The sequence below is a fragment of the Pollicipes pollicipes genome, unplaced genomic scaffold, assembly GCF_011947565.3.
Source record: "Pollicipes pollicipes isolate AB1234 unplaced genomic scaffold, Ppol_2.1 Scaffold_2555;HRSCAF=2994_pilon_pilon_pilon, whole genome shotgun sequence".
In the NCBI taxonomy this organism is placed as follows: Eukaryota; Metazoa; Arthropoda; class Thecostraca; order Pollicipedomorpha; family Pollicipedidae; genus Pollicipes; species Pollicipes pollicipes.
Genome location: NW_023596136.1, coordinates 20,243,603 through 20,268,764, shown reverse-complemented (window position 1 = coordinate 20,268,764; position 25,162 = coordinate 20,243,603). Strand labels below are relative to the sequence as shown.

The 25,162-nt window shown below is 55.2% G+C and overlaps 1 protein-coding gene across 1 annotated transcript; it reads left to right on the top strand.

Moving 5' to 3' along the window:
- The first annotated feature begins 2,122 nt into the window (after positions 1-2,122).
- On the top strand, positions 2,123-24,703 carry LOC119098972 (rho GTPase-activating protein 33). The gene is made up of 6 exons (XM_037222026.1): positions 2,123-2,274; positions 10,194-10,390; positions 18,149-18,260; positions 19,149-19,316; positions 19,821-20,063; positions 24,584-24,703. The coding sequence occupies exons 2-6, from the start codon at positions 10,257-10,259 to the stop codon at positions 24,701-24,703; spliced, it is 777 nt and encodes a 258-aa protein (XP_037077921.1). The 5' UTR covers positions 2,123-2,274; positions 10,194-10,256.
- The last annotated feature ends 459 nt before the right edge of the window (positions 24,704-25,162 follow it).

The following is a 25,162-nucleotide window of genomic DNA, read 5'->3' as shown; positions in this document are numbered from 1 at the left end:
GGACTAGGAGGCAGCGGCTGGGTGGGCCGGCGCGTTTTCTCAGTTGCTCACGTGCCGTGAATGCATTTTCTCCCAGTCACGGTTGTTAAGGACGCGCCAGCCTCTGCTGTGTGGGACTGTGCCCGACCAGCATGGCCGGTGGCGAACGTGCCGTCAATATTTAAGCTGCAAACCAAACTGTCTATGCTGAAATACTGAGTATTTTCGACGATTTCTTTGGCTGCTGACCTCCGCGCGCCGACAGCGCCTCTGGCGGGGTCCACCCAGATACAAATGTCCCGCCTCATAGAGGCGAGAATTCGCTCCTCTCTAAGAGTCTTTCCTGACGTAGGATACTGTTGCCACAACTTGCTCTTCATGTTGTCATGAGGAGTGCAGACTGTCCCACTATCTCACGTGGCATTTGTATTTTTGTAAGCATCATCTTGTGCCATTGAATCCACCCCGTCTGCCGCCCCCCGACCCATCTCCTGGGCGGGAGATATTTGCAGGGGCGCCAGGGACATCGCCATCCCCCTGTTTTCCGGTGGGATGTTTTACGTGCGAAGTCGGCCTGCGGACAAGGTGTATTTATTTTATTGACGTCCGCCTGGCTGGAGTGTGCGGTGGTCGCCCCGCCATTGGCAGCCGGTATTTTTGTACGGTTAACATCGTGCCCGCAGTGGGAGTGCTTTTCGATGCACGCTACCAACAAATGGCTCCTGTTATCATTTTTCATCGTTACGCGCACCCCAATAAACGCATATGATATACGCTGGTTTTGACATGCTCCGTGGCTTCTTTAGATTATCAGGGCCTACCCCAACAACGCCCTTGCTTTCTTGTGTCATTCGCATTGTCTCTCACCTGATGCTTAACATTGTTCCTGGATGTGGAGTGCGGGCTATTGAGAAGAAGTACTTGCGTCACACGCGTCTCAGTGGAACTCGCTGTCCAGGTCCTCCGATTTTGCTACACCACACCTTGTCTGACACATCTTAATGGCCCCCAATCAGTGTGAAGAGACGCTGGACAAAAATATACGCCTGGGGGCACGGAGCTTTAATAAACAAAGTGCTTGTTTCAAATACAAATATTGAATGGGGCGTTGCAGTATACCTCGTCTGCATGGAAAGGGCTGTTTAAAAATTATTCCCTCTCCTTGTCTCGGCTTTTAGGTCGTCGAACGTAGTTGGGTGGGTGCGATCGGATACAATCTCCACTTTTTCGCCGGTCCCGCGTGCACATGAAGTGTGCCTTCTCTTTTCTCTCGCACCTTGTGACAGGATGGTTACGCCCTCGTAGGGCTGGCGCCGCCGGGCTACCACGTGGACAGGCATGTCTTCTGGCCCTCCCTGGGATTGTGGGAGGTTCTTGAGCGTCACGACAAGTGTTCAGGTCCGGGTCCGTGGTTCTGGCCCTCCCTGGGATTGTGGGAGGTTTTTGAACGTCACGGCAGGTGTTCAGGTCCGGGTCCATGGCCTTGGTCATGATGGGTACGGTCATAACGTGGAAGACAGGAGGCTCTATTCTGTGTTCCAAATGAAAGCAGGGCTGCTTTCCTCAGCCTTTTTTACACATTCCTTAACGCGTGAATCGCACATGACAACTGCAGTCATCTACGGTATTGGAGACGTATTTGTAGAAAATAAAGATAAAGCGCTCATTTTACCAGAATCACGGATCTGACACGTGCCTGATGTTTTCACATCTCTGTCCAAAAAAGTTGACCCATCTAGGCCTAGCAGTGATTACCAGGATGGTCAACACCACAAAGCGGAAAAGACCGGGCGTGAAATCTTCGCAAGCTCCTCATTCCAGCATGGGTTCCATTGGTCACCACTCCCCACAAGCGCTATGCATGATAGTGGCGCCGCATGCATCCGGAAGCCGACAGGCTTTTCGCCCCTCCCCTCCTCCCTCATCCGCCTGTTATCGCCGGCGCCCGACCGGCGCCGCCTCGCCACGAGACCGCCTGCAGCGCCACCCGGTGGCGCGGACGCCGCCGGCGCCCCTCCCCCGAGGGTTGCCCCTCCGGCTGTGACGCTGCGCACCATCGTACGCCGCCCGCCCGGGACGGCGGCACGACCGAGCGCGCGGCGGGGGGTGATGGGGTGGCGGCGCTGCAGAGGGGCGGCGGCAGGGCCGTGAGAGCGGTGCCGTGGAGAGGAGCAGCACGAAGCTGCGGTTGGTACTGGCGTAGTGGGGCACTGGCCGGACTGTTTGGACTGCTTGACGTGAACTCGCCCTCTCGGGCGTGAGGAGACCGTACGGAAGTGAACCGAGGACATCCAGGTAAGCCAGGCACTGCAGGGGTAACTATCCTCGGTCCGATCAAAACACTTCTGTCTGCGTGGCCTGAGATTTTTCAAAGCAGTTTTAATCACTAATGTCAGAGATGTCACCTTTTAAAATCAATTGGGGAGCCGATAAAGTCGACCTAACCTGCGCCAAATCCTCATTTCTCCTTGGATTTCTGCCACTTTGATCTGGGTTCCTGGAGTCAACATATAGTGAAGAATGTAACTGGCTGGTCCCGAACTTGTTTCGATGTTAAGGAATGACTTCCCATATGAAGTCGATGTGATCGTGATGATGATTAAATAATATGATGGCGATATTGGTGGTGATACATTTAGCAGCTCTGACACTGCATCTCGTGAGCTAGTATTTCCTTTTGCTCATATGCGTTGAGGGCTTGGAGGAGGCTCAGAAGAGCGTTAATGAGGCTCAAATCAGCATTGTGGCTCAGGCCCAGGAAAGTATACAAAGTGAACACCACTAACCAATGCCTCAAAACTGTAATTCTGGTGCATTGAATTCATTGAGTTGAAAGCAGAAACTAAGGGTTCGGTTTCGCCAAATAAGTTGAGGGGGGGGGGGGGGTGAGTAGTGAGACACGCTTAACCGTTCCTCAAAATAGTAAAACAAAACTGCGTTCTCCTCGGCTTTGACCCTCTATCTTCTAAAGGTGGGCGGAGACTGGAGCCATCCGCTTGAAACGAAACCACACCCCTGATACGAACCAAATATCACCACGCTGGAACGTCCCGTATCCCCATTCACCGATATTTGTCTTACAGGAATAAGCACGACGAAAAAATCCACAAAATTCTTAGAAATCTGCGCCGTCCATTCCTGGCCCTTCTTTACCATTATACGCATCCGATGTTTCTGCGGTCATAAGTCTTGGCAGTGTTCGCTGCCACACGGAAACCTATGACGTTCTATTGGTGCTTTCAATAAAGGCAGTAATGTATTGGCTCTCTGAAATGTTGCAGCACACTCGGCTCTACCGCTCTGTCGTTGTCGACCCTTTTTTGGTTCGCCAACGGCATCCTTCAACGATGGGCATTTTGGGAGTTAGTTTCAGACCCCTGAGGCGTTTTATGCCGGCAGGTGGCTCCGCCATCCGCGCCGATTGTTTCAGATGACATCTGCACTGCAGTGTATTCACCTACCGGACGCGTGTACGCACATGTCCTCTGAGCAACAGTATGCACGAGAAGGACCTCCATGAACAGCTCAAAATGTTGATGCCTCAACTTCTCAAGGTCATATCTCGTGGCGGGCAGTGTCTTGCCTAAAATGTAGCAACTTTTAAACTATACCACAAGTGCGGCTTCAAGCAAATTGCCTGTCCCGTCATGTATATTTTGGTAATCGTGTATTTGGACCAGGCGCACCGAATTGCACATTTTATAAGTAGATTATTCATGCACACACGGGTACAAATTCTTTTACTTGGGTCTTATGCCATGTTCCAACTGTTCCATTTCCACGGTAAGCATACATTCACCAACCACCTCTTTGCCTCCAAACTGCAATGTTACCTCCGTTGCGTGTTGTGTTGCCTAGTCCCTCACATGAATTGTGTCGCGTGTCTCACATGCTGCCCCCATCCATGCCCTGTCCCCTGCTTCTCTTCACTTACAGGCCACCCCGTTCCCAGGTAGCCATCCCGTTCCCAGGTAGCCACCCCGTTCCCAGATAGCCACTCCGTTCCCAGGTTCGATATAGAACATAACGCCGCACCGTTCCCCCTGTTCTTTGGCCGGCACATGATTTCCCTCCGGCGAGATACCTGTCGGTTGGCGGGTGTGCCGGGTCATCTCCCACCCGTAACGGCCCAATCACCAGCCCGGTGCGTTTGCTGGCTTCCCACTCGGGGTCCGTTGCAGACATGTGCAGCATGTTTGTGAGCGTCCACGGATCTGGCCGTGTGGAGTCACAATCCTCAACTAAATCGGCGAACGCTTAACCAACGGGGGCGCTGTGGGTGAGACACGCTTCGGCAAGTAATGCTTAAGGTTCTCACAGATTTACTGGGAGAAGCGGAGAGAAACCGCACGCTCTCGGGAGAACGATATGTGCTTAAATCCGTGGCACGTAGTGAAAGATATTGGCCACGAGCGAGGAACCAGGAATGTTTTCATTCAGCACGTAGAGTTTCCGTTTGGAGGTCGGCATCGAACGCGTCTGTGGCGCAAATCATCTGCAAGTATGTCATATGTTTGATCATTACGGATTCGATTGTGGGTAATCAGGCTCATTTCTTTTCACCTTCTGATCTTATAGCATCGCCGTTTGGAATACTTCGCGCTCCACATTACATCTGAACACTGCCAATCGATACGAACTTATGTTTGTACGTCACACCGGTGCTTAATGCGTCAACGCACGCGTGACAGCAGCGTGCTGTGCGTCATGGTAATGTACATTGCGTGACATGTATAACAAGCTCCCTTAGCTTCAGGTATCTGAATGCTGGGGCATGGGTGTTTATCAAAGCATTCCAGAGCTGTAACACGGTCAGCTGCACCGAAACCACCCAGGACTGGGAACCGTGAGTGGACCAGAAGCGCTGTCATGTTTTCCAGCCTATCACATTAGTGGCATATTTGGAGGCAAGTTGTCCGCATTACGGCGGCCTAATCTGCTGTCGAAAATTGGTTTTACTGAGCATGGATGGAGTCAGCTAATCTCTTCTCTCATATTGCCGAAGCGTTGCTACTGAGTATCAATGGGCCCAGCAAACTTTTTCCCTCATCTTGGGGAAGCGTTGTTACTGAGCTCAGACGGGGCTAGCTAATCTCTTCCCTCATCTTGGCGAAGCGTTGTTACTGAGCTCAGACGGGGCTAGCTAATCTCTTCTCTCAGCTTGGGGAAGCGTTGTTTCTGAGCATGAACGGGCCAGCTAACCTCTTTTCTCATCTTGGCGAAGCGTTGTTACCGAGCATGGACTGGGCCAGTTAATCTCCTCTCTCATATTGTCGAAACGTTGTTGCCGGGCATGAACTGGGCCAGTTTATCTCTTCTCTCATAATGTCGAAGCGTTGCTACTGAACATGGACGGGGTCAACCAATCTCGTCTCTCGTCTTGCCAAAGCGTTGTTACTGAGCATGAACGGTTCAGCTAATCTCTTCTCTCATATTGCCGAAGCGTTGTTACCGAGCATGAACTGGGCCACTTAATCTCTTCTCTCATATTATCGAGGCGTTGTTACCGAGCATGAACTGGGCCAGCTAATCTCTTCTCCCATATTGTCGAAGCGTTGTTACCGAGCATGAACTGGGTCACATAATTTATTCTCTCATATTGTCGAAGCGTTGTTACCGAGCGTGAACTGAGCCAGTTAACCTCTTCTCTCATGTTGTGAAAGCTTTGTTACGGAGCATGGACTGGGCCAGTCAATTTCTTCCCTCATATTGTCGAAGCGTTGCGTCCGAGCATGGATTGGGCTAGCTAATCTCTTCTCTGATACTGTCGAGGCGTTGTTATGAGCATGGACGGGGTCAGCCAATCTCGTCTCTCATCATGCCGAGGCGTTGTTACTGAACATGAACGGGCCAGCTAACCTCTTCTCTCATATTGTCGAAGCTTTGTTACCGAGCATGTAATGGGCCAGCTGATCTCTTTCTCATATTGTCGAAGCGTTTTTACCGAGCGTGGACTGGGCCAGCCAACCTTATCTCTCACATTGTAGAAGCGTTGTTAGCGAGTATGGACTGGACCAGCTAATCTCTTCTCTCATACTATCGAAGCGTTGTTACTGAGCATGGATGGGGTCAGTCAATCTCGTCTCTCATTTTACTGAAGCGCTGTTTGCTGACAACAACGTGACACGTTTCCACCAACTCCCTGCTATCGGCAGGCGGGCACATGCGGCGTGTCACCATCCGTTTGTGGTCGGCCGGCGCGGGGGCTTCCCACGTTCGCTGACGTGGCGAGCTCGGTGTACGTACACTGTGCGTACATTACGTGCATGTACGTACATCGCCGTCCGTTGTTCAGTGTGTGAGGCGCCAGCGGGCCCGAGTGGTCCGCCCGCAGACCCGGCAAGCTTGCGCGGTAGATCGCAGATGCAGACTGGCTGTTTCGGGTCGGGAGGGACGCACCGCGGTGACCTGTGTGACTGACGGCCGCGTCACCAAGCCAGCATGGCGTCGGGGCTCGCCAAAGTCTTGTGGCGAGCACGCCACATGGGAGCCGACACGTGCCTAGACTCCGAGGTCGGATCACGGAGTCCTGGAGGCATACACTGTGAGCTTGTGGCATTGTTCGAAGGCCTTTAAATACTGGTCCTGTCAAATGCCCAATGATGAGGAAATCGTCCATTTCTTGCTCTTGATTTGATATTTTTCCTACGTGCATTCCATTTTTATTCCCTCATTTTCGCAGGCGTCAATCATTGCGTTCTATCACACACTAACAGCAATATCCATCAGACATTGGCTTCCATTTTGTTATCGCACCAGCTCCTAGCAGTGTGTCATCCATGGACCCCAGCGTCGAGGCGTCCGGCAGTTCCGCTGTTCCCCTGCGAGCCGGCATGGTCAAGCCTGGCGGCCGGGCACGCATATCTGTTCGGACACAGCTGCCGCCGCTATCAGCAACCGTTTCCGTCACCGGATGTGTCGCGGTCCCACCGGCAGGAAATGTGCGTGACGTTGTGCGCGCACACGATCGTGATGCCGTGGGCCAGCGTGACGTGACCATGGGGTGTGCCCGGCCTCTTGCTGCACGGGCGGAGCTGTTGCTACTGCACCGAGGCCATTGCATTTGCCTTGGTGTTGATTTAGGAAATGAGAGCATTTCACACCTTGAACTTTCGGGGAATCATCCAAAAACGTGTCGGAACTGGATCAGGTGGCACCAGTTGAAACCCCAGGTGATAGTGGCACGACAACAGCACAGTTTCGGGAAGGTGCCATAGCACAAGCATACGCCATACGTTTACGCATAAGTTGTCTGTGTCGTTGTGTAGTAGGTCAGTGCCACCCCAGTAAAAACCACGGATTTTCTGCCTTTGAGCCGTGCGTTTTGGACCATGCCTTTTGAGTTGTGCCTTTTGAGCCGTGCCAATACTTACTATCGGATAGCGGCGGCCAGGTCAGAATGGCGATAAAATTCACTGAACGCGGTAGTGACTTCATTCCAATGGGCAATCATGCAGAACTTTTTTTTTTGCTCCTGCCACACGGGACTGCCAGGCATCGACCGCATAACCGCTGCAACAAATAGCCGCCTTATATGCACGCCTCTGGGGTGTATCCCGTTAGCGCCAGCTAAGGAGACGCCTGCGATTGCACAACCAGGGCACTGCTAACCACTACAACCCGAGGCGTGCGTTTTTGTGACGAATTGACTTACCAGCACAAGCGTGGTGTCTGTTACGTGCACTCAACGAATTCTCGAAATGTTCGCCCAGACAACTGTGTGCGCTGAAAACGACGCGCTGACGCGTGTGACTTGCAGGGCGGAACTGAACTGAAGCGCTACGTGATCTATTTCAATGCGTTCTATATTGTTCGCACCGCTCATAAAGAAAGAGGCGTTGTAGCCTTATGTACGGATTGAGACGAGACATTAGTATTACTGATGGAATAATTGTTCCGAGTATCGCCTGAACACACTAGAACAATATCACACCAGACGAGGGCAGAAGTTCGAACAAGTAGTCCATCCACAAACGAGGCATGCACGATTAGTTGTAAGACACTGAGATAGGCAGCAATTCTTAGAAAAAGATGGAATTTAAACTGCACCTACCTCATTTTGAAAGCTGAGCGTTGGCCACGGCAGCTTGTTTATTTTAAAGAAAATAACTTAATAAGAACAACCAAGTCAGTGAGTGCAGTTGATTGGGAGCGACGGGTCGGGCTAAAGCTGAATGATGACAAAACTTGTCTTTCTTGACACCCATTTTGCAACTAAACGTGAAAGGGTTACACTTGCTAAACTTTGCTAAGAATGTAGAAAGCATCTGTGCCACCAGATGTCTGGAGCAGCCATACCCTCCATTTGTTTAAAGATAGTGTTCCACATTTTTATGGGATGTTGAACTGAAATGGCCATCTTGAAGACCTTTCGGTGTTATTCACAATCCTGCCCTTCTTAATGCCTGAGCCCCTCTAGTTTCTGAGGCACACGCTCACGAAGATGGGAAGAAGTGTATCGGGGAGAGTATTTCAAAGACATCTTGGCATTCCCGACGTTATAATAACGTCATTCAAATCCTGCTATTCTATGAGCCACGCGGCGATCAAGGTCAAGAAAAATATAGTTGTCGAGGTGTTCATAACTGGCGTTTGTGTGCGCGATTTCCAGATATGATGCCGTCAATTTGTTCTTTATCATTATTGTGCAGGGTGCGATGACGCAATCAAACTATGACGCATTGAGGAGCATATTTTCTGAACCAAGAATTGTGCTGTCTAGAGCAGTCTTTCCCACTTAAAATTAAATGAACTCGTCTCATCATATCTGATGTTTGCTCCAATATCCTCAACTGAAGAACATTCCATTGAACATAGGACACATCAAGGGTTCAATTTCCTGTTCAGCTGGGCGCGGGAGGTGAGGTCCCGCAAACTTGCGCTCCAGCCACCCCCCTCCGGCAGCTTTGGGAAAAAGTGGACCAAATCTGGGGAGAAACTTATTTGTTGGCATATCTTGTGGTAGGTTGGGTAATTGTTCACTGTCCAGTCCCCTCCCCCGACTCATTTTGTGAAACTGTGCCCCTGAGGCATATTTTTATTGCAACAGGTATCCGCAAATGATAAAAGCACTGGCCGAGATCAACTCAGTCATGCTTCACCAAAAAAACAAAACAAAACAAAACAAAAACAAAGACAACGCCAAGAACAAACACACAAAACTACCCGTGAGCATTACTTGTCTGTGACGGGGCACTCCCTACGCGGAGCCAGCGAAATCACAAAAGGCTGATAGCACTCGTCTGAGGCTGAGAGCATTCGGCTGAGGCTGAGAGCATTCGGCTGAGGCTGAGAGCATTCGGCTGAGGCGAGATCACGCGGCCTTTGTAATTGGAGCTAAGCCAAGGGCGAAGTCTTTGCCCGAGAGGCTCCGTATTACCAGCGCGCATTGCAGTATACAGATAGTATTAGTGAATCACATTTCACCATGTGCTCCTCCCCCCGAATACTTTTCCAGTGCACCACCCATGTTTCCGGGTGACCTGAGGAGCCAAACATCTTGATTGACCCGAGCCCACACGCGCACGGATGCAAATATAGCACACCCGCCCGCCGATCCACGCAATACAGCGCGGTTTGGTACACCGTCAGGGTACTGGGGCCCTAGCCGATATCCATCGATGTGAGTGTTAGACATCACAAAAAGTGGTCTCGTCTCGTCCTGTAACATTGCAGTCTCGCGACAGTAGTACTTTGGGTGACAAAGAGGCAGTTCATCGGACGGTAACTGTGTCGTATTACAACGCAGACGTGGCGGTGGCGTGCTCGACCCGCGTCCTCACCTCGCACCTTTCTATGGAGCGCCAGCGCCTGCGACGGCCATCCGAACGTTGAAAGGTCATGGCACAGCTGGGACTTGAGCCCGGTCGTCCACATGGGCGTCACAATTTTGGGGAGGGCTCTAGTTATCGAAAAAAAGACTGCTCGCGTATCTGTTGATAGTAAATGTTGTCCTCGGCCATGCTCAGCGAGACAATGCCAATAACGCAGTTGTCAAGCTAATTATTTAGCGAGCTGATGACATGCGTGCCTGGGAAACCTCATTCTCCTTTCTGTTTTGGGCTATCTCAGGAAAATGTCTCAAAGTAGTTGCCTTCCTTCAGCGGCATCCAAAACGTTTTTTACCGCCGCCCCAGTTGATACCCTAACTGAGGCCCGCTCGCGCATTGTTTCCGGTGACACCAGTGTACCTCCAGAAGTGCCTATTGTTTCAGCGGAGCCGGCGGTGGAGCACGTGACCTTCAGCGCACACGGCCGCCGGCAGTCGTCACGCTGCGATGTCGGCGACGGTGCCGCGCAGCCGTCGGGCCGCGGCACAGGGCTGGTGGCGCCCCGGCTCGCTCGTGATGCGGCGTCGGGACGGCGTCGGGGGCAGCGCCGCCGCCATCGGATCAGTCACCGGCGCCATCGGGTCAGTCACCGGCGCACATGGGCTCCCTGCCTGCTCCACAGGCTGGTCGTGTAAATCGCTGCGAGTCCAAAAGTGGCTACTACGGGCATGTTACTAAGACGGTGAAATTGTAGAGCTCTTCTTCTCCTACGCTTGGCTTTCCGTATAATCACGTACAGCTCTCAGTGCGAGATTTGAAGTTAGTCCTTCATCAACTTTTATGATTTGCCCAGCGTGTGTGGCTATGTCGGAGAACGTTAATTAAATACTCACAGTCACATTCCGTCTCAGCACAAGGCTCTTTCGTGCCGTCTCCCCATTACTTGTGAGCTACTGGGACTAAGTCTCGGCATCCAGCACTTTGTTAAGCAGCTCAACAGGTGCAGACCACTTGAGAGCCTCACAGTGCGGGGCGAGACACACTACCTCCGTGCTGGGTCGCATGCAGACTGACAGTGCGGGGCGAGACACACTACCTCCGTGCTGGGTCGCATGCAGACTGACAGTGCGGGGCGAGACACACTACCTCCGTGCTGGGTCGCATGCAGACTGACAGTGCGGGGCGAGACACACTACCTCCGGGCTGGGTCACGTGCAGACTGACAGTGCGGGGCGAGACACACTAGCTCCGGGCTGGGTCGCATGCAGACTGACAGTGCGGGGCGAGACACACTACCTCCGTGCTGGGTCGCATGCAGACTGACAGTGCGGGGCGAGACACACTACCTCCGGGCTGGGTCGCATGCAGACTGACAGTGCGGGGCGAGACACACTAGCTCCGTGCTGGGTCGCATGCAGACTGACAGTGCGGGGCGAGACACACTAGCTCCGTGCTGGGTCGCATGCAGACTGACAGTGCGGGGCGAGACACACTACCTCCGGGCTGGGTCACGTGCAGACTGACAGTGCGGGGCGAGACACACTACCTCCGTGCTGGGTCGCATGCAGACTGACAGTGCGGGGCGAGACACACTACCTCCGTGCTGGGTCACGTGCAGACTGACAGTGCGGGGCGAGACACACTACCTCCGGGCTGGGTCGCATGCGGACTGACAGTGCGGGGCGAGACACACTACCTCCGTGCTGGGTCACGTGCAGACTGACAGTGCGGGGCGAGACACACTACCTCCGTGCTGGGTCACGTGCAGACTGACAGTGCGGGGAGAGACACACTACCTCCGTGCTGGGTCACGTGCAGACTGACAGTGCGGGGCGAGACACACTACCTCCGTGCTGGGTCACGTGCAGACTGACAGTGCGGGGCGAGACACACTACCTCCGGGCTGGGTCGCATGCAGACTGACAGTGCGGGGCGAGACACACTACCTCCGTGCTGGGTCACGTACAGACTGACAGTGCGGGGCGAGACACACTACCTCCGGGCTGGGTCGCATGCAGACTGACAGTGCGGGGCGAGACACTAGCTCCGTGCTGGGTCACGTGCAGACTGACAGTGCGGAGCGAGACACACTAGCTCCGTGCTGGGTCACGTGCAGACCGACAGTGCGGGGCGAGACACACTAGCTCCGTGCTGGGTCACGTGCAGACTGACAGTGCGGGGCGAGACACACTAGCTCCGTGCTGGGTCACGTGCAGACTGACAGTGCGGGGCGAGACACACTAGCTCCGTGCTGGGTCACGTGCAGACTGACAGTGCGGGGCGAGAGACACACTAGCTCCGTGCTGGGTCGCGCCTCACAGTGCGGGGCGAGACACACCAGCTCCGTGCTGGGTCGCGTGCAGACTGGCAGTGCGGGGCGAGACACACTAGCTCCGTGCTGGGTCGCATGCAGACTGACAGTGCGGGGCGAGACACACTAGCTCCGTGCTGGGTCGCATGCAGACTGACAGATGCATTCATCATATCACTAGAGAGCCTCACAGTGCTGGGCGAGACACACTAGCTCCGTGCTGGGTCGCATGCAGACTGGCAGTGCGGGGCGAGACACACTAGCTCCGTGCTGGGTCGCGTGCAGACTGACAGATGCATTCATCATATCACTAGAAGCCAGAATGTGGAGCTCGTCTGTCGTCTGGTAGATACCTGGATAGGGGAATATTCGCCCGGTCAGAAAGCTTTCCATCCATTTTTGCTTCGCATGCGTGCTGCCCTGGGGTCGATGTTTGTATGTAAGGTCGTATAGAGACCAATTGCTGTCATTTATTTTGATATTGACGTAGTTTTTTTCGCACAAGTTTTTCGGGCCTGCCAGTCGTGCCTGCTATTCAAGTGAATACATTTGGACCAGGCAGGACGAAATGTATGCTAAAAAATACCACCTAGCTGAACACCCAGTCTTATATCGTGTTCATTGTTTTAGGATCACCTTAGAATAACCTTGTGAAAATGCCATTTTTAGGTAGCTATATTTTTCACAGGCGCACTTGCTGCCGCGAGCCGAAATATATGAAAAAACTCATTCGTGGCCTTGTCGCGAATATATGTTCATATATTTCCCCAATAAATATAATTACTGTTTTCGATGCTGTGTGTTGTGAACGAGTGGTCCGTTATTGACGGATACAGCCATTCTGTGCTGGTCTGTCCCAAATGGGGCTGTTTCGATAAGGTCACCACTGTGACGTACCCCTGACTCGTAGGTCGAGCACTAGTCGCTCCCGCAAACCGTCCTGACGGCACTTGGCTTCGGGTGTAACCACCGTCTTCGGACACGATACCCTCTTTCCGTAGATCATGACCCCTACGAGAAGTCTCCGTGGAGCCTTTCCAGTAGTCACAGTCTTGTCTTATCAGGGTTGCCTCCACCTGATCAGAACAAAAACCCTAGACGGCGGGCGTGTTACTTATAGCATTCATGAAGGAGCGTTGGAGCTTTGTCCATCACTATATTTTGTTCTCAGCTGGCACTTAGCCATCAGCATCCCCTGCGTCTTGACTACTTAGTACTTACGTGTGGGACGTTCACTCTCGCACTTGATGTCCTCTTCTGCTAGAATTTCGAGCCCAGAGCTTCGGCTAATCCCGAATGTACGGGCCAGCAAACGGTTGAACGTCCCAACTGTGCACTTTGCGGCACGCGTTAGGTTACGTCTCATTCCTTCGGCCCCCTCCTCCTTCCTGCGGCCCCCTCCTCCTTCCTTCGGCCCCCTCCTCCTCCTTCGGCCCCCTCCTCCTTCCTTTGGCCCCTCCTCCTTCCTTCGGCCTCCTCCCCCTTCCCTCGGGTGAGGCCGATGTAACGTGCATGACTCGGGGCGCTTGGGATTCCCAAGTGATGGCACGTGCTGTCCATGACTTGGGCTTGTTTGAGATGTTTCAACGTAAACTTCGCCACCAAGTCTCGGACCGAGTTTTGGTTTAGATGAAGTCGCCGAGCTGACTAACGTCGGAAGCAGCGCCGGATTTTTTTTTTGCGTGGAGGCTAGACACGACGGAAAAAATCCTGTCGAAGCAATGTGTTTGCGTAAACAATAACAGATTAAATTTGTTGAAAACGGAAGTGCTCACCCTAAATAAGTGTGTAGAAGTTGTGATGGCCGAGCTGGGCCTGGCTGCACCAAACTGATTATTTTTCCTTGTTCGGGTACCTTTGTTAAGTTTACTTAAGACCGCTCACACTAAGTCACCCAATTGATGTTGAATGGCGGTTCGAAAGAAAGCATACACCTCTCCGTTCTTGTGTTTTTCGTTGCACGCAGACGTTTCATTTTTCAGTTGAAGCACATTTTTGAAACCTTTGTCGCATTTGTCGCATTTGACGTTTGACGTCCACGACGTGAAGACAGGATGTATAGCAAGCAAAAAAATCCCTGCAAAGCGAATTTGGCGCGCGGTAGGTGCGTGCAATGTCTTGCGTGTCGTGCAACATTGCATGCTCTCGATGTTCTCATTTTACGTGTCCTCCTGGAACTGTCAGCTGTCATCACTTAGTCACGCCTGCCGTCCAAAGGCAGAACCCAATACGCTCATTTTTGGCCATTATGAGTGTTTGAAATCGCTTGATTTGTCTTCTCGTGCTGAATTCAGTTATTTAAACCATCAGTTGAAGCCTTTTCTTTAGCTAAAAGCTTGCGAAAATTTCAGCTAAAAGTTAAAATTACGGACTTTAGTTTGAGAAGACCCATCATATGACGTCAAAGACACAGAATGGCCAAAAATAAGCTTATAAGGTCTTGCATTTGGTCCGCAGACGTACCTATTAAAGCACCATGAATTTAGTAAGGGGGGCCGGCAGCTACTCTGTGTGCACACTCTCTTTGACGTGCGCCCTCACGCCAGGGATCACTGTGGCAGTGACGTTAGCGCCGTTCCCGCGCGGGTCGACGACCAGGAGCCTCCGCTCTGTTTCTGCCCGGCGTCAGATGCCTCCGTTCGCCGCTCAAAAGGACCGACCGGCTTGCCATTGGTTGCTTTCTGTGGGCTGAGCTGTTTTGCAGGCCCGTTAAACACACAGATTGCGGTCTCCCGCAAACATCACAGGCATGTCGGAGCGACGCGTTAGTTACGTTAGTTACTGGGCTGTTTTGGCGCCAGAGCAATCCGAGCTCCAGGCGACCCGCTGTAATGTTTTGACAGCGGAACGCGTGCAGCGGCGGCGCATCTGCTTCTCCCTTGTCCCAGGCGTCTGCGTCTGCCCGCCTGCCGTCAGAGGGAGCGAATATGGAACTATTAGTTTCAGTCTGGCACGGTAGATGTCGACGCTTCCGGCCGTCGGTTCGTCTCACAGCGTGCAGCCGCGAATGATGACGCGTTATGCGAGTTTTATGCGCGGTTGCCAGCGCCGTCTGTCGCGGTCTGGCATTAGCGTTAAGTGAGTTAAGGGAGCCAGCAGGAATATGGGGTGTTTTCTCTGACGGCCCCACGGCCCACTCAACAAAAGGCGCTGTGTTCTCCGCTAGGTGATAGCCGTGTATTCGGCTCGGCGCGGACCGCCGTCGTACCCCGGTCCAGCGCGGTCCGGTCGTTCCGCTTCGCTCCCCTGCATTGCGCACGAGCACCGCACCGTGAGTAGCTGGGCGGCGCGCGCGCGTTGCCAGCGCCTGGCTTCAGCCCGCCGTGATTCGGCGTGGCCGGTACCCGACACCGACAGGATCCGAGCGCCGGCAGCCTCCGGAGGCGCCGCAGCCGGACCTCCCGGAGACCGTGACGAGGTGACGTCACGGGCGGTAGGTCCCGCGGCTCTGCTGACCGCTGACGGGCCTGGCTGAGACCTCATCAGAGGGTGGGGCCGCGGCCGTGACCCCGGGATGGTGACCTCTGCATGCCGTCACGCTCCGGCCCGCCGACGCCGGCGGCGGGAACTTCCGCCGACGTCGGTGAGCCGCAGCTCGGATGGGGAGGGGCACACCCGTTGGGACGTACGGTCGCCGCCGGGACCTCACGTCTGTCGACGGCGGCGACGAGTTGGGACGCGAGTGCGGGTTCATCGGAAACGACGCGGCTGCCAGGGCGGCCGCTGCTGGCAGAGCCCGGACACAGGCCGGCGGCGGGGCGGGGCGGGGCGGGGCGGCGGCGGGCCTGCCAGCGCCGGCCCACAGTCGCACGCGGCCGGCCGGGCGGCGGTGGCAGGCCGCGCCGACGACGACGTCCGACGGCGCAGTGTCGCGTCCGCGTTCCCTGAGCCGGTGTCGCGTGCGACGTGATGTGCGGTGCCGAGGCCTCATCGGCGAGGCGGTGACGGTACGTCTGGGTTTTGGCAGTTCCGCCATCCTTTTCGGGAGTTTTCTTTTTAATTATATTCTTTTGTAATACGCTTGGCTTGCTGGGGCCATTTGCCCTAGCACAGACCTAATAGGTCAATACTGAGTCTCTCGATTCAATTTTGGCTTACGTTTGCAGCGAGCTGCAGGCATGCAATAGCCTGAAGGTCAATACAAGGGCATGCAATTGTTTGAAGGTCAATACAAGGCATGCAGTGGCCTGAAAGGCCAATACAAAGTTTTCGCCCCAGTTTTAGTAAATATTTACAATTGTTTTAGCCTCTGGTTTTGAGCCTCTGGTTTTAATTGACGTCATGTGTTGGTACCATTCCTGAATGTTTTAACCGCCTTGCAAAGTGAAGCCAGTGATATGGTGTGGATGTGTGCCATTTGGCATTGGATGCCTAGCACTACGCCTTTTGACCGGGCAGTGGTCACCTCCATCAGTTTGGCAATGCTGGCCATTGCCGGGGTGCAGCTCGTCCATCAACGGGCTTCCGTCATCTGCGCCCTGCTCGCACCGCCCAGCCCCCCCCCCCTCCTCCTCCAGGGGGGTTCGGACACTGCGCCGCTGGCTGGCCGTGACTCACCATGCCTGCAGTCACATGTGGGAACTAACCAGCCTACTGCTCACCTCGCAGCACCGGCTCAAGGCCGCCACGCCGGCTGAAGCCCGAGGCGGTGCTCGGGCCACGGCCCCGGGAGACGTGCTCCGACGTACCGAGACGTGCCCGGTCACGGCCCCGGGAGAGGTGCTCGGACGTACCGAGACGTGCCCGGTCACGGCCCCGGGAGAGGTGCTCGGACGTACCGAGACGTGCCCGGTCACGGCCCCGGGAGAGGTGCTCCGACGTACCGAGACGTGCCCGGTCACGGCCCGGGGGAGGTGCTCCGACGTACCAAGACGTGCCGGTCACGGCCCGGGGGAGGTGCTCTGACGTACCGAGACGTGCCTGGTGACGGCCCCGGGAGACGTGCTCCGACGTACCGAGACGTGCCCGGTCACGGCCCCGGGAGACGTGCTCCGACGTACCGAGACGTGCCCGGTCACGGCCCCGGGAGACGTGCTCCGACGTACCGAGACGTGCCTGGTGACGGCCCCGGGAGACGTGCTCCGACGTACCAAGACGTGCCTGGTGACGGCCCCGGGAGACGTGCTCTGACGTACCGAGACGTGCCTGGTGACGGCCCCGGGAGACGTGCTCCGACGTACCGAGACGTGCCTGGTGACGGCCCCGGGAGACGTGCTCCGACGTACCGAGACGTGCCTGGTGACGGCCCGGGAGAGGTGCTCCGACGTACCGAGACGTGCCTGGTGACGGCCCCGGGAGAGGTGCTCCGACGTACCGAGACGTGCCTGGTGACGGCCCCGGGAGACGTGCTCCGACGTACCGAGACGTGCCTGGTGACGGCTCCGGGAGACGTGCTCCGACGTACCGAGACGTGCCTGATGACGGCCCCGGGAGACGTGCTCCGACGTACCGAGACGTGCCTGGTGACGGCTCTCGATCCCTTGGAGACAGGCCCATACGCATATTGTAACCTCCAGGGGCATGTGCTCTATACCGTTACCAAATTTCTCGTGCATTGGCATGTGTATTGATATTTAAATTGACCTTGATATTCGCAATGAACAGAAGTTTTCACCTGCGGGCCAGATGGCCTCGCTTCAGGGGAAATGCACGATTTATGTTGTTGTATTCCTTGTATATCACTAGGATGTACCAGAGTGTTACTTTCAGCAGCTAGTATTAGCGGCTGACATTTCTTAGAACACGACTCATCAACCCGTCAAGAGTATTGTGCTGCGATCGATTAATCAATCCGCCGCGCTGCAACGAATCAGAAAGCGCCACAGCCCTGAACTGCCCGACGACAGCGTGGATGTCATACCGCATGTTAATCTGCTCCAAGGCGGAAGCCAGGGGAGCTGTCGCACCGCAGGGAGTTGGAATACCGCTCGCCACCTGCCACCCCCCGCAGCAGGAGTCCGCCCAGCGCCTCGCCTAGTGTCGGGCCGCGGCCGGCCGCTGCTGCCGGAAGCGGTCGCTCTGACGCCACATCGATCCGCTGCGCGCGTGACCCGACGCGCCTGCGCGCTGACCCGACCGTTGGCCGCAGGGCATCGGAGCCGGGTCAGGCCGGGCTGATGTCGTATCACTCCGTCGACGGCAGCACTCAGCCGCGGCGGGCCCGGGAGCTGTCCAGTATCGACCCCGCCTACACGTCGCAGGTGAGCGCCCGATTTCCCGGTCGCAAGCCCGTGCTGCTGGCCTTCGTCGCCGAGACCACAGTCGCCTGCCCTGCATAACGCATCAGCTAAAGCCCTTAACCAGTGATCTCATCCACCGCTATGGATGAGTGTGCCGAAGGTGTCTGGCAGACCAGTGTACCAAAACGGAACTGACAAGACGTTAAAAAAATTGCATCGCGGCGTACTGGGGCCTGGGCTGATATGATCTCCAGCTATGCAGAAGCAACGTCTAAATGTAATATCCCTGTTGTCTCGCCACTGGTTATCATCTGCCTTCGTGGTTGTAGCGAGGTAGGTGATCAAATTTGAGAAAACAATTTGAAGCAGTGATGTGTTCGCGGTTACATTTAGGCCTTCCTATTTCTGTTGGCAGTATTGCACTATATGCGTCAATTAGCAACCCGTGCTGAAACACGCCGACAGTCAGGCCGCTTTATGCCTCGGGAGCCCGGACGTTAAGAGCAGCCGGCTCAGTTTACGAGCTCGTATCGGATGATGTCGACCTGGAATGACTTTACGGCTTGACTGTGGGTTCGACTGTGCTGCCACCTGCCCAGCATGTGACGCAGTTTGGAAGCGAAGTGGCAGAAAATGCTGGCCGTGTTGCTGCTGCTACCCGCCTGACCCGGAGCAGTGACTGTGTAGCGGCGTGCCTGGAATGTGGGAGGGCTGTGCTGTTATCGGGACATGTCAGCTGATGTGGAGCAGGGGGCGGCGTTGCAAGCGGGCATGGCCGGTGTCATCGACGCATATCGTATGCATGGGTAAATTCTCAAATTTGGGCTGTGTAACAACCAGAGTGCTTGTCAACGGTGTGCTTTGCCTCAGTGCCATGGCATGCTGTTCACCGTGAGCTCTTGGTTTCAGAGCGGACTCACAGCGTTTTCGGATCTAGCGACATCTCGTGGCAGTGTTCGGATTCAGCATTTCACGGGACAGGGGTGTGGTGGCGCCGGCAGCGGCGATCCGCGCATCTACCCTCTCGTGCAATGCGCCCACTTCCACTATGAGCACGTGGAGCTGTCCGAGGTTGAGGTCAGTGCTCGCGTGGCTTGCAATGCTGAGACCGGGGCTCAACCGCAAGCTCGTGCGCCATCCTATTTACCTGGCTAAGGAGCCCAGCGGTATCAAGTTTGCCGTTCTAAGGAGAATACGCCCTGGTAACACCCAGTACCCAGTTACGGGCCCGGGGGTATCAAATTTGCCGTTCTAAGCAGAATACGCCCTGGTAACACCCAGTACCCAACTACGGGCCCCAGCGGTATCAAATTTGCCGGTCTAAGCAGAATACGCCCTGGTAACACCCAGAGCCCAGCGTGACACCGCTACCCAGCCCACAACCACTGTTTGTATGTTCGCCAATAATGTGCGGGCGCAAGCCCCTGATTTTAATTAAAATGTAGCAAGGTGTTCGTGCAATTACATTTCTGTCCACCTTTTAGACCGTTCACATAGGTGCACGACGTACTACCGAACTACAAATGTACGCATACCGTGTCCTACCGCATACCGCTGAACCCCGACCCCGATCGGCGGCAGGTCCAGCTGCATGACGGCGAGCCGGGCGTCTCGTGCCGCGGCCAGGACCAGACCGCCGAATGGGCCGACTGTCTGGCTCTCCGCGTGGCTTCGCTCGGCCGCCACTGGGTCGTCATGCGCAGCCTGGACCACCTGCGCCTGCTGGACTCGCAGCTGCACACGTGCGTCTTCGACAGGAGGTACTCGCGCCTGCCGCTGCTGACGGCGGAGGAAGAAGTCACCGCGGAGGACGGCGCCTCTGAGGTCAGTATAGTGGTGGTCTGCCGGCATGCTTGTGGTGCTGAACTTATTCCAGGTGGATTCGGCTGCCGCCCCAAAAACCGGACGCAGAAACCAGACACGTCTGTACAGATGTGGAGGTTTCAAGTTTGTGCTATTCTTCTAGAAAATGAAGAAAGCTTAACCGTGATGATGGAATATTTTGATCGAAGAAGGATGTCTGCGCAAACGCCACAAAGCGGCAAAGGAGATGAATATTCTCTGTAAATTGACAGCTGTCTACGCTACATACCTTTGGAATTTATACCAAAAGGTTCCCAGGTTGAGACCGTTATGATTGTGAACGCGACGCACGTTCTCGAATGCCTTTTATGGGGGACCGGCGATTGCAGAGGTCATATAAGTATGGCGCAACCGGGCTTCGAACTCGGACTCCCCACGCAGAAGCCAAAGGCTGTTACTCACCGACTATTCTATGCTGCATTGCGGAATATATTGCGATGGTCCCAGTGATGTCTCCCAAGGACATTTTGAGGTTACGGAAGGTATATTTCAGGACTCAGCAATGCGAGAGTGCGCCTGTAAAAGTGGACCCAGCCTTCCGTTTGGCGACCAATTGGTTTCTGTTGGCAAACAGGATAAGTCGTGAGAACTTCATGACGTCATAGATCACTGAGTAGTACCATCACCACCGGCTGGCATTCTTAGGCCTGGCTCGACCGGCCGAACACCGGTCGACCACCGTTCTATTGCTGACTCCGTAGTCGCCGCACAGACTGCATAGATGAGCGAGCAGCCAGCTGACAGTCGGCAGCCGGCTGATGTCCACTGCGCTGCTGACCTCGGCTCCCTCGCGCCCCGCCTGATCTCTGCCCTGCCCGCCGGCGGGCTCAGACGTGGCCGGTCGGTCAGACGCCGCCGCCCCAGCCAGGACGTGCTCGGCGGCGGAGCCTGACCTCTGCCCCGCCCGCCGGGGGCTCAGACGTGGCCGGTCGGTCAGACGCGGCCGCCCCCAGCCGGGACGTGCTCGGCGGCGGAGCCTGACCTCTGCCCCGCCCGCCGGGGGCTCAGACGTGGCCGGTCGGTCAGACGCCGCCGCCCCCAGCCGGGACGTGCTCGGCGGCGGAGAAAGCCGGCGGCTGGAGTGCGCAGATTGCACGACCACTCTCACTCCGGCGGCGGGGAGCGGGCCGATGCGGCGCCGCTTCCGGACGGAGACCGCTCGCGCGCCGGCCCTGCGCGGTTACGCCACGACGGACAAGCGGGGAGAGGGGGGGGGGGATGCGCCGGGAGGGCACGAGCGCCAGGACCTGCCAGTCCTGTCGGCGGAGCGGCGGGCTACGGCGGGTGACGTCAGCGGCAGATGTGGATGCCTTTTCTATCGTTTTGGCTGGCTTAGCCGGATGACAGGCGGGATATGACAGGCAGCGGCGGTGGAAGATGAGGATGATGTCTGTTTCTGCTATTTTGCGCTGGCTTTGACTGGTGTGGTCATTGACAGCGTAATCGCGCAGGACGCTGCACGCACGCCTGCAGAGACGAAAGCAAAGTCGTGTGTGTTGATTGGCATGGTTCGACAACGGTGATGCATTGGCGCGGGGAGTAACAGTCTGGATTTCAGATTGTTATGAAATATCGGATGCCGTCTCTCACCATCTGCCTACCACGCAGTGAATAGCCCCCGCGTGGAGACATGCCTGATGAATGTGTTATGACACTTCTGATTTCGAGACTTTTGACTTAATGGGATAGCCTGGTCCACCCCAATCCATGGCTCTGTTAGAATGGGCGGAAGGAAGGTCTCACGCCTCTTGCCATTTGTGTATTCTGGACGAAGACGTGGTGTGTTTGGACAAAGTGCTGCGTGTCATGCTCTCTACACCAAATCTTTTCGGCGCCTAAGTTGGTCGTCTGTTGCCTTCCATGTAGAAGTCTTCATTTGTTCGCCATTTTTGTTGGCATATTACGACTTTCACTGAGAGATTGCTTATGTGGCCGTCTATCCAGAGTTTAAAAATACCTCAGCTTTTGTTCTGTTGGGTGCCCTTTGGCGGGAATGCGCTCGTTACAAAAAGGGCAACTACTCAGTTGCAGGCTGATAAAGGATGGCATGCCGCACTGCACCACCCTTGAGACCTCTGTCAGACGCTGTCCGCTGCAACACCCTTGAGACCTCTGTCAGACGCTGTCCGCTGCAACACCCTTGAGACCTCTGTCAGACGTTGCTCACTGCACCACTCTTCGGACATCTGTCAGACGTTGCTCACTGCACCACTCTTGAGACCTTTGTCAGACGTTGCTCACTGCACCACTCTGCAGACCTCTGTCAGACGTTGCTCACTGCACCGTTCTTGATACCTCTGTCAGACGCTGTCCACTGCAACACCCTTTTTACCTGTCAGACGCTGCTCAGTTCACCACCATCGCGGCCTCTGCCAGACGCTGCTCACTGCACCACCCCTGAGACCTCTGTCAGACGCTGCCCACATGCACGTTCCCCGTCTCAAGTTTGCGATGCGCTGGAAACCTCGGTTTTTGTCAGGTGTACTGGTGATTGACTTTCCTCGTACGCAGGAACATGCGTCGGTCGCGTACCCGAAGAAATGTGTATTTGGGTCAGTGTCAGCGAGTCGCTGGCCTCCGGAGTGGGAATTACTGAGCACACACGCATCCTTCCACCGCGGTCGCCGCGGTCCGAAGTCGCGGAGCGGGCTTCAGTGCGGCGGGGTTGTCATGCGCGGCGGTGACGTGACGCCACTGGCTGTGCTTCGTTGTCCCACACACCACGCCCTGTGTTTTGAACTGCCATCAGTCACTGGATGAGGATCAGTGATTCACTGGCTGCAGATTAGGAGTCTTCGGGATAATGCTGAGTTCATTATGTGACTGTCAGTGACGCGTTGGCTCCAGGTTCGGGAGTCACTGACGGTGAGGTATTGTTCTACTTCTACAATGGGGGTTTCATCTGGTAACGGTCAACGACTCATTGCCTCCATATTCAGGGCTCATTGGACTAGCACCTTGACTCGCTGCCCACAAGTGCGTGAGACATGGGCTGAGGGTCGGTGGGCCGCTGCCATGTTACCGCGGCGATGGCCCCATCAGCCAGCAACGCCAACGCATTGTCAATTAGCCTGACACAGTGAATGTCACTCGGGCAATGAACTAATCTCTCAGAACATGCGCTGATCAGACCGACCCACAGGCGGGCAATATTGTTGCCAAGTGTAGGCGATACACACTGGCTCCTTTGTCATGGCACATCGAGAGCTGAGGTGGAATGGAAGCCGGGTGTGCCCTTGAACCACGACAGAATGGTCTGGGAGAGATCTGGCATGTCACGCCTCAGTGGGCCTGTAGATCTCTCCCGTCCATGCAGCAATGCAGTCAGATAATCGCGCGCATCCTGTATATCACTGCTGCGAGGAGGTGGGCAAGGCTACCCCGGAGCACGATTCAGCTGAGTCATTTGACCTCAGTGATCCGTGGGCAGGGCGTGAACTTAATCACCCCTCCCTCAGCGGATAGCAATTTTCCAGCAATCATGGCTGACTTTCGTCCGGTGGCTGTGTCATGTGGTCGGATGTGAACTGTGTGGCTGTGTGTAGTGTCGACCCGGACGTGACTCCTTTTAGAAAAGTCCGTGCTTTTACCGCTATTAAGCTGCTAACCGTCCGCCGCTGCCGTCCTCCCCGTTTATGGGTTTTCGGCGTGACACTTTTCGCAAGTCTTCGTGCCGCAAATGGTTCGCAGCTGTACGAAAAGTTCCTCAGTGTTCATTTGATCGGATGCGCTATGGCTTATCACCTGAAGAACTTCATGGGCTTTTAATAGTTCGTGGAGGAACCATTATTTTGTCAAGGACACTGCCCGTCACCTTTTATCTCACTTCACGTGAAAAAGAGGTCCGATCACGTTCAAACGGCGGGCAAAAAAGCGGGGAATATTGGCGTAACTAGCAGTGCCAATATTTCCAACATCGAGAGCTTCCTGTCAGCACTCAACCGTTTTCATAAGCAGTTTTGTTATTACTGAACTTCAAACCTTGCTTTGTGCATCTTTCAAGCCATAGCTCGATTTATAGAGAGAGACTTGAACGGTGCCTTCAAGTCGCGCCAATATGCTCGTCTTTACAGGAGGTTGCGTCGACCTGTTTCAAGATATGATTTGTGTAGCTCTTCAGTGTGTTAATTAATTGGTTTGCCCCTGTGAAAACGAAAGCGCAGTCCCTCTCTTAGCTACGGCTTTACCGAGCTTTGTCTTGAGTGACGAGGCTTATATGTTTTCAGTGAAGCTTGACAATGAATTATGGTAACCTTGGCCCTGCCACTCAGCCCCACATAGCCGTCTTCACACACGTTGAGAACCCCGTTCTCATCCACGCCAGCCACAGAGGGAGGGAGAGAGCGGGAGGGGGCAGCGAGTTGCACCAGCCAGCGGCCGCGATGGCTGTGGTGAGAGAACGACTGCCATCTGCTGACGCCTCGCGCGGCTATAAACACGTCACGTGCCGCGTCACTGCGCGACACGCCGGCCGTGACCAGGCCGTGCAACGGGCGGTTTATCATAGCGAGGACGTGTTACCCACACTCAACCCGGACATCACCGTCCATGACTTGTACTTCACCAGCGGACAGAAGCCGCCGGAGTCCTCTGGCCTGTGACCCTCTGGCTGCATACCGAGTCAGGCACCGCTGACCCGCCTCTGGCACCAGGTGAGGGGTGGGGGGGGGGGGGGAGGGCACAGCGACTGACTTCGATCCAAGCCTACCGTTCACTGACCCGTGCGGCGGCGTGTCAGTGTTTTGGTGATGCCCCCAGTGCCCTCAGTCGCATACGGTGCCACCAAGCAACTGGAACGCGGCGCGATCCAGGTGGCGTCTCTGGTCCGCCGGGCCGATTGTTTGGCGTCGTTCGATCGAGGCGGGGGACGATCGGCGATCTGGTGGTACGGCCCAGTGCAGGGCACAGAGAGCGCTGTCAAGGCTGTGAGTGCGATGCTGATGCGGTCTAGCACTTCAGGCTGTTGAGCTTAGGTGAACAGCTCTGTACGTCCAGCCGGTCAGTGAACGGCCGGAAAAGCAGAGTTTTCTGTGAGGTGATGGTGCGAAGCCAAGAGCGGA

Bases quoted from the DNA above. Each gene is read 5' to 3' on its own strand.
- LOC119098972 (XM_037222026.1), top strand. From the start codon at position 10,257: ATGTCGGCGACGGTGCCGCGCAGCCGTCGGGCCGCGGCACAGGGCTGG. The intron at 10,391-18,148 runs GTCAGTCACCGG...CGTTGGCCGCAG, and splicing joins TCAGTCACCGGCGCCATCGG to GGCATCGGAGCCGGGTCAGG. The intron at 20,064-24,583 runs GTCAGTATAGTG...GGCCGTGACCAG, and splicing joins CGGAGGACGGCGCCTCTGAG to GCCGTGCAACGGGCGGTTTA.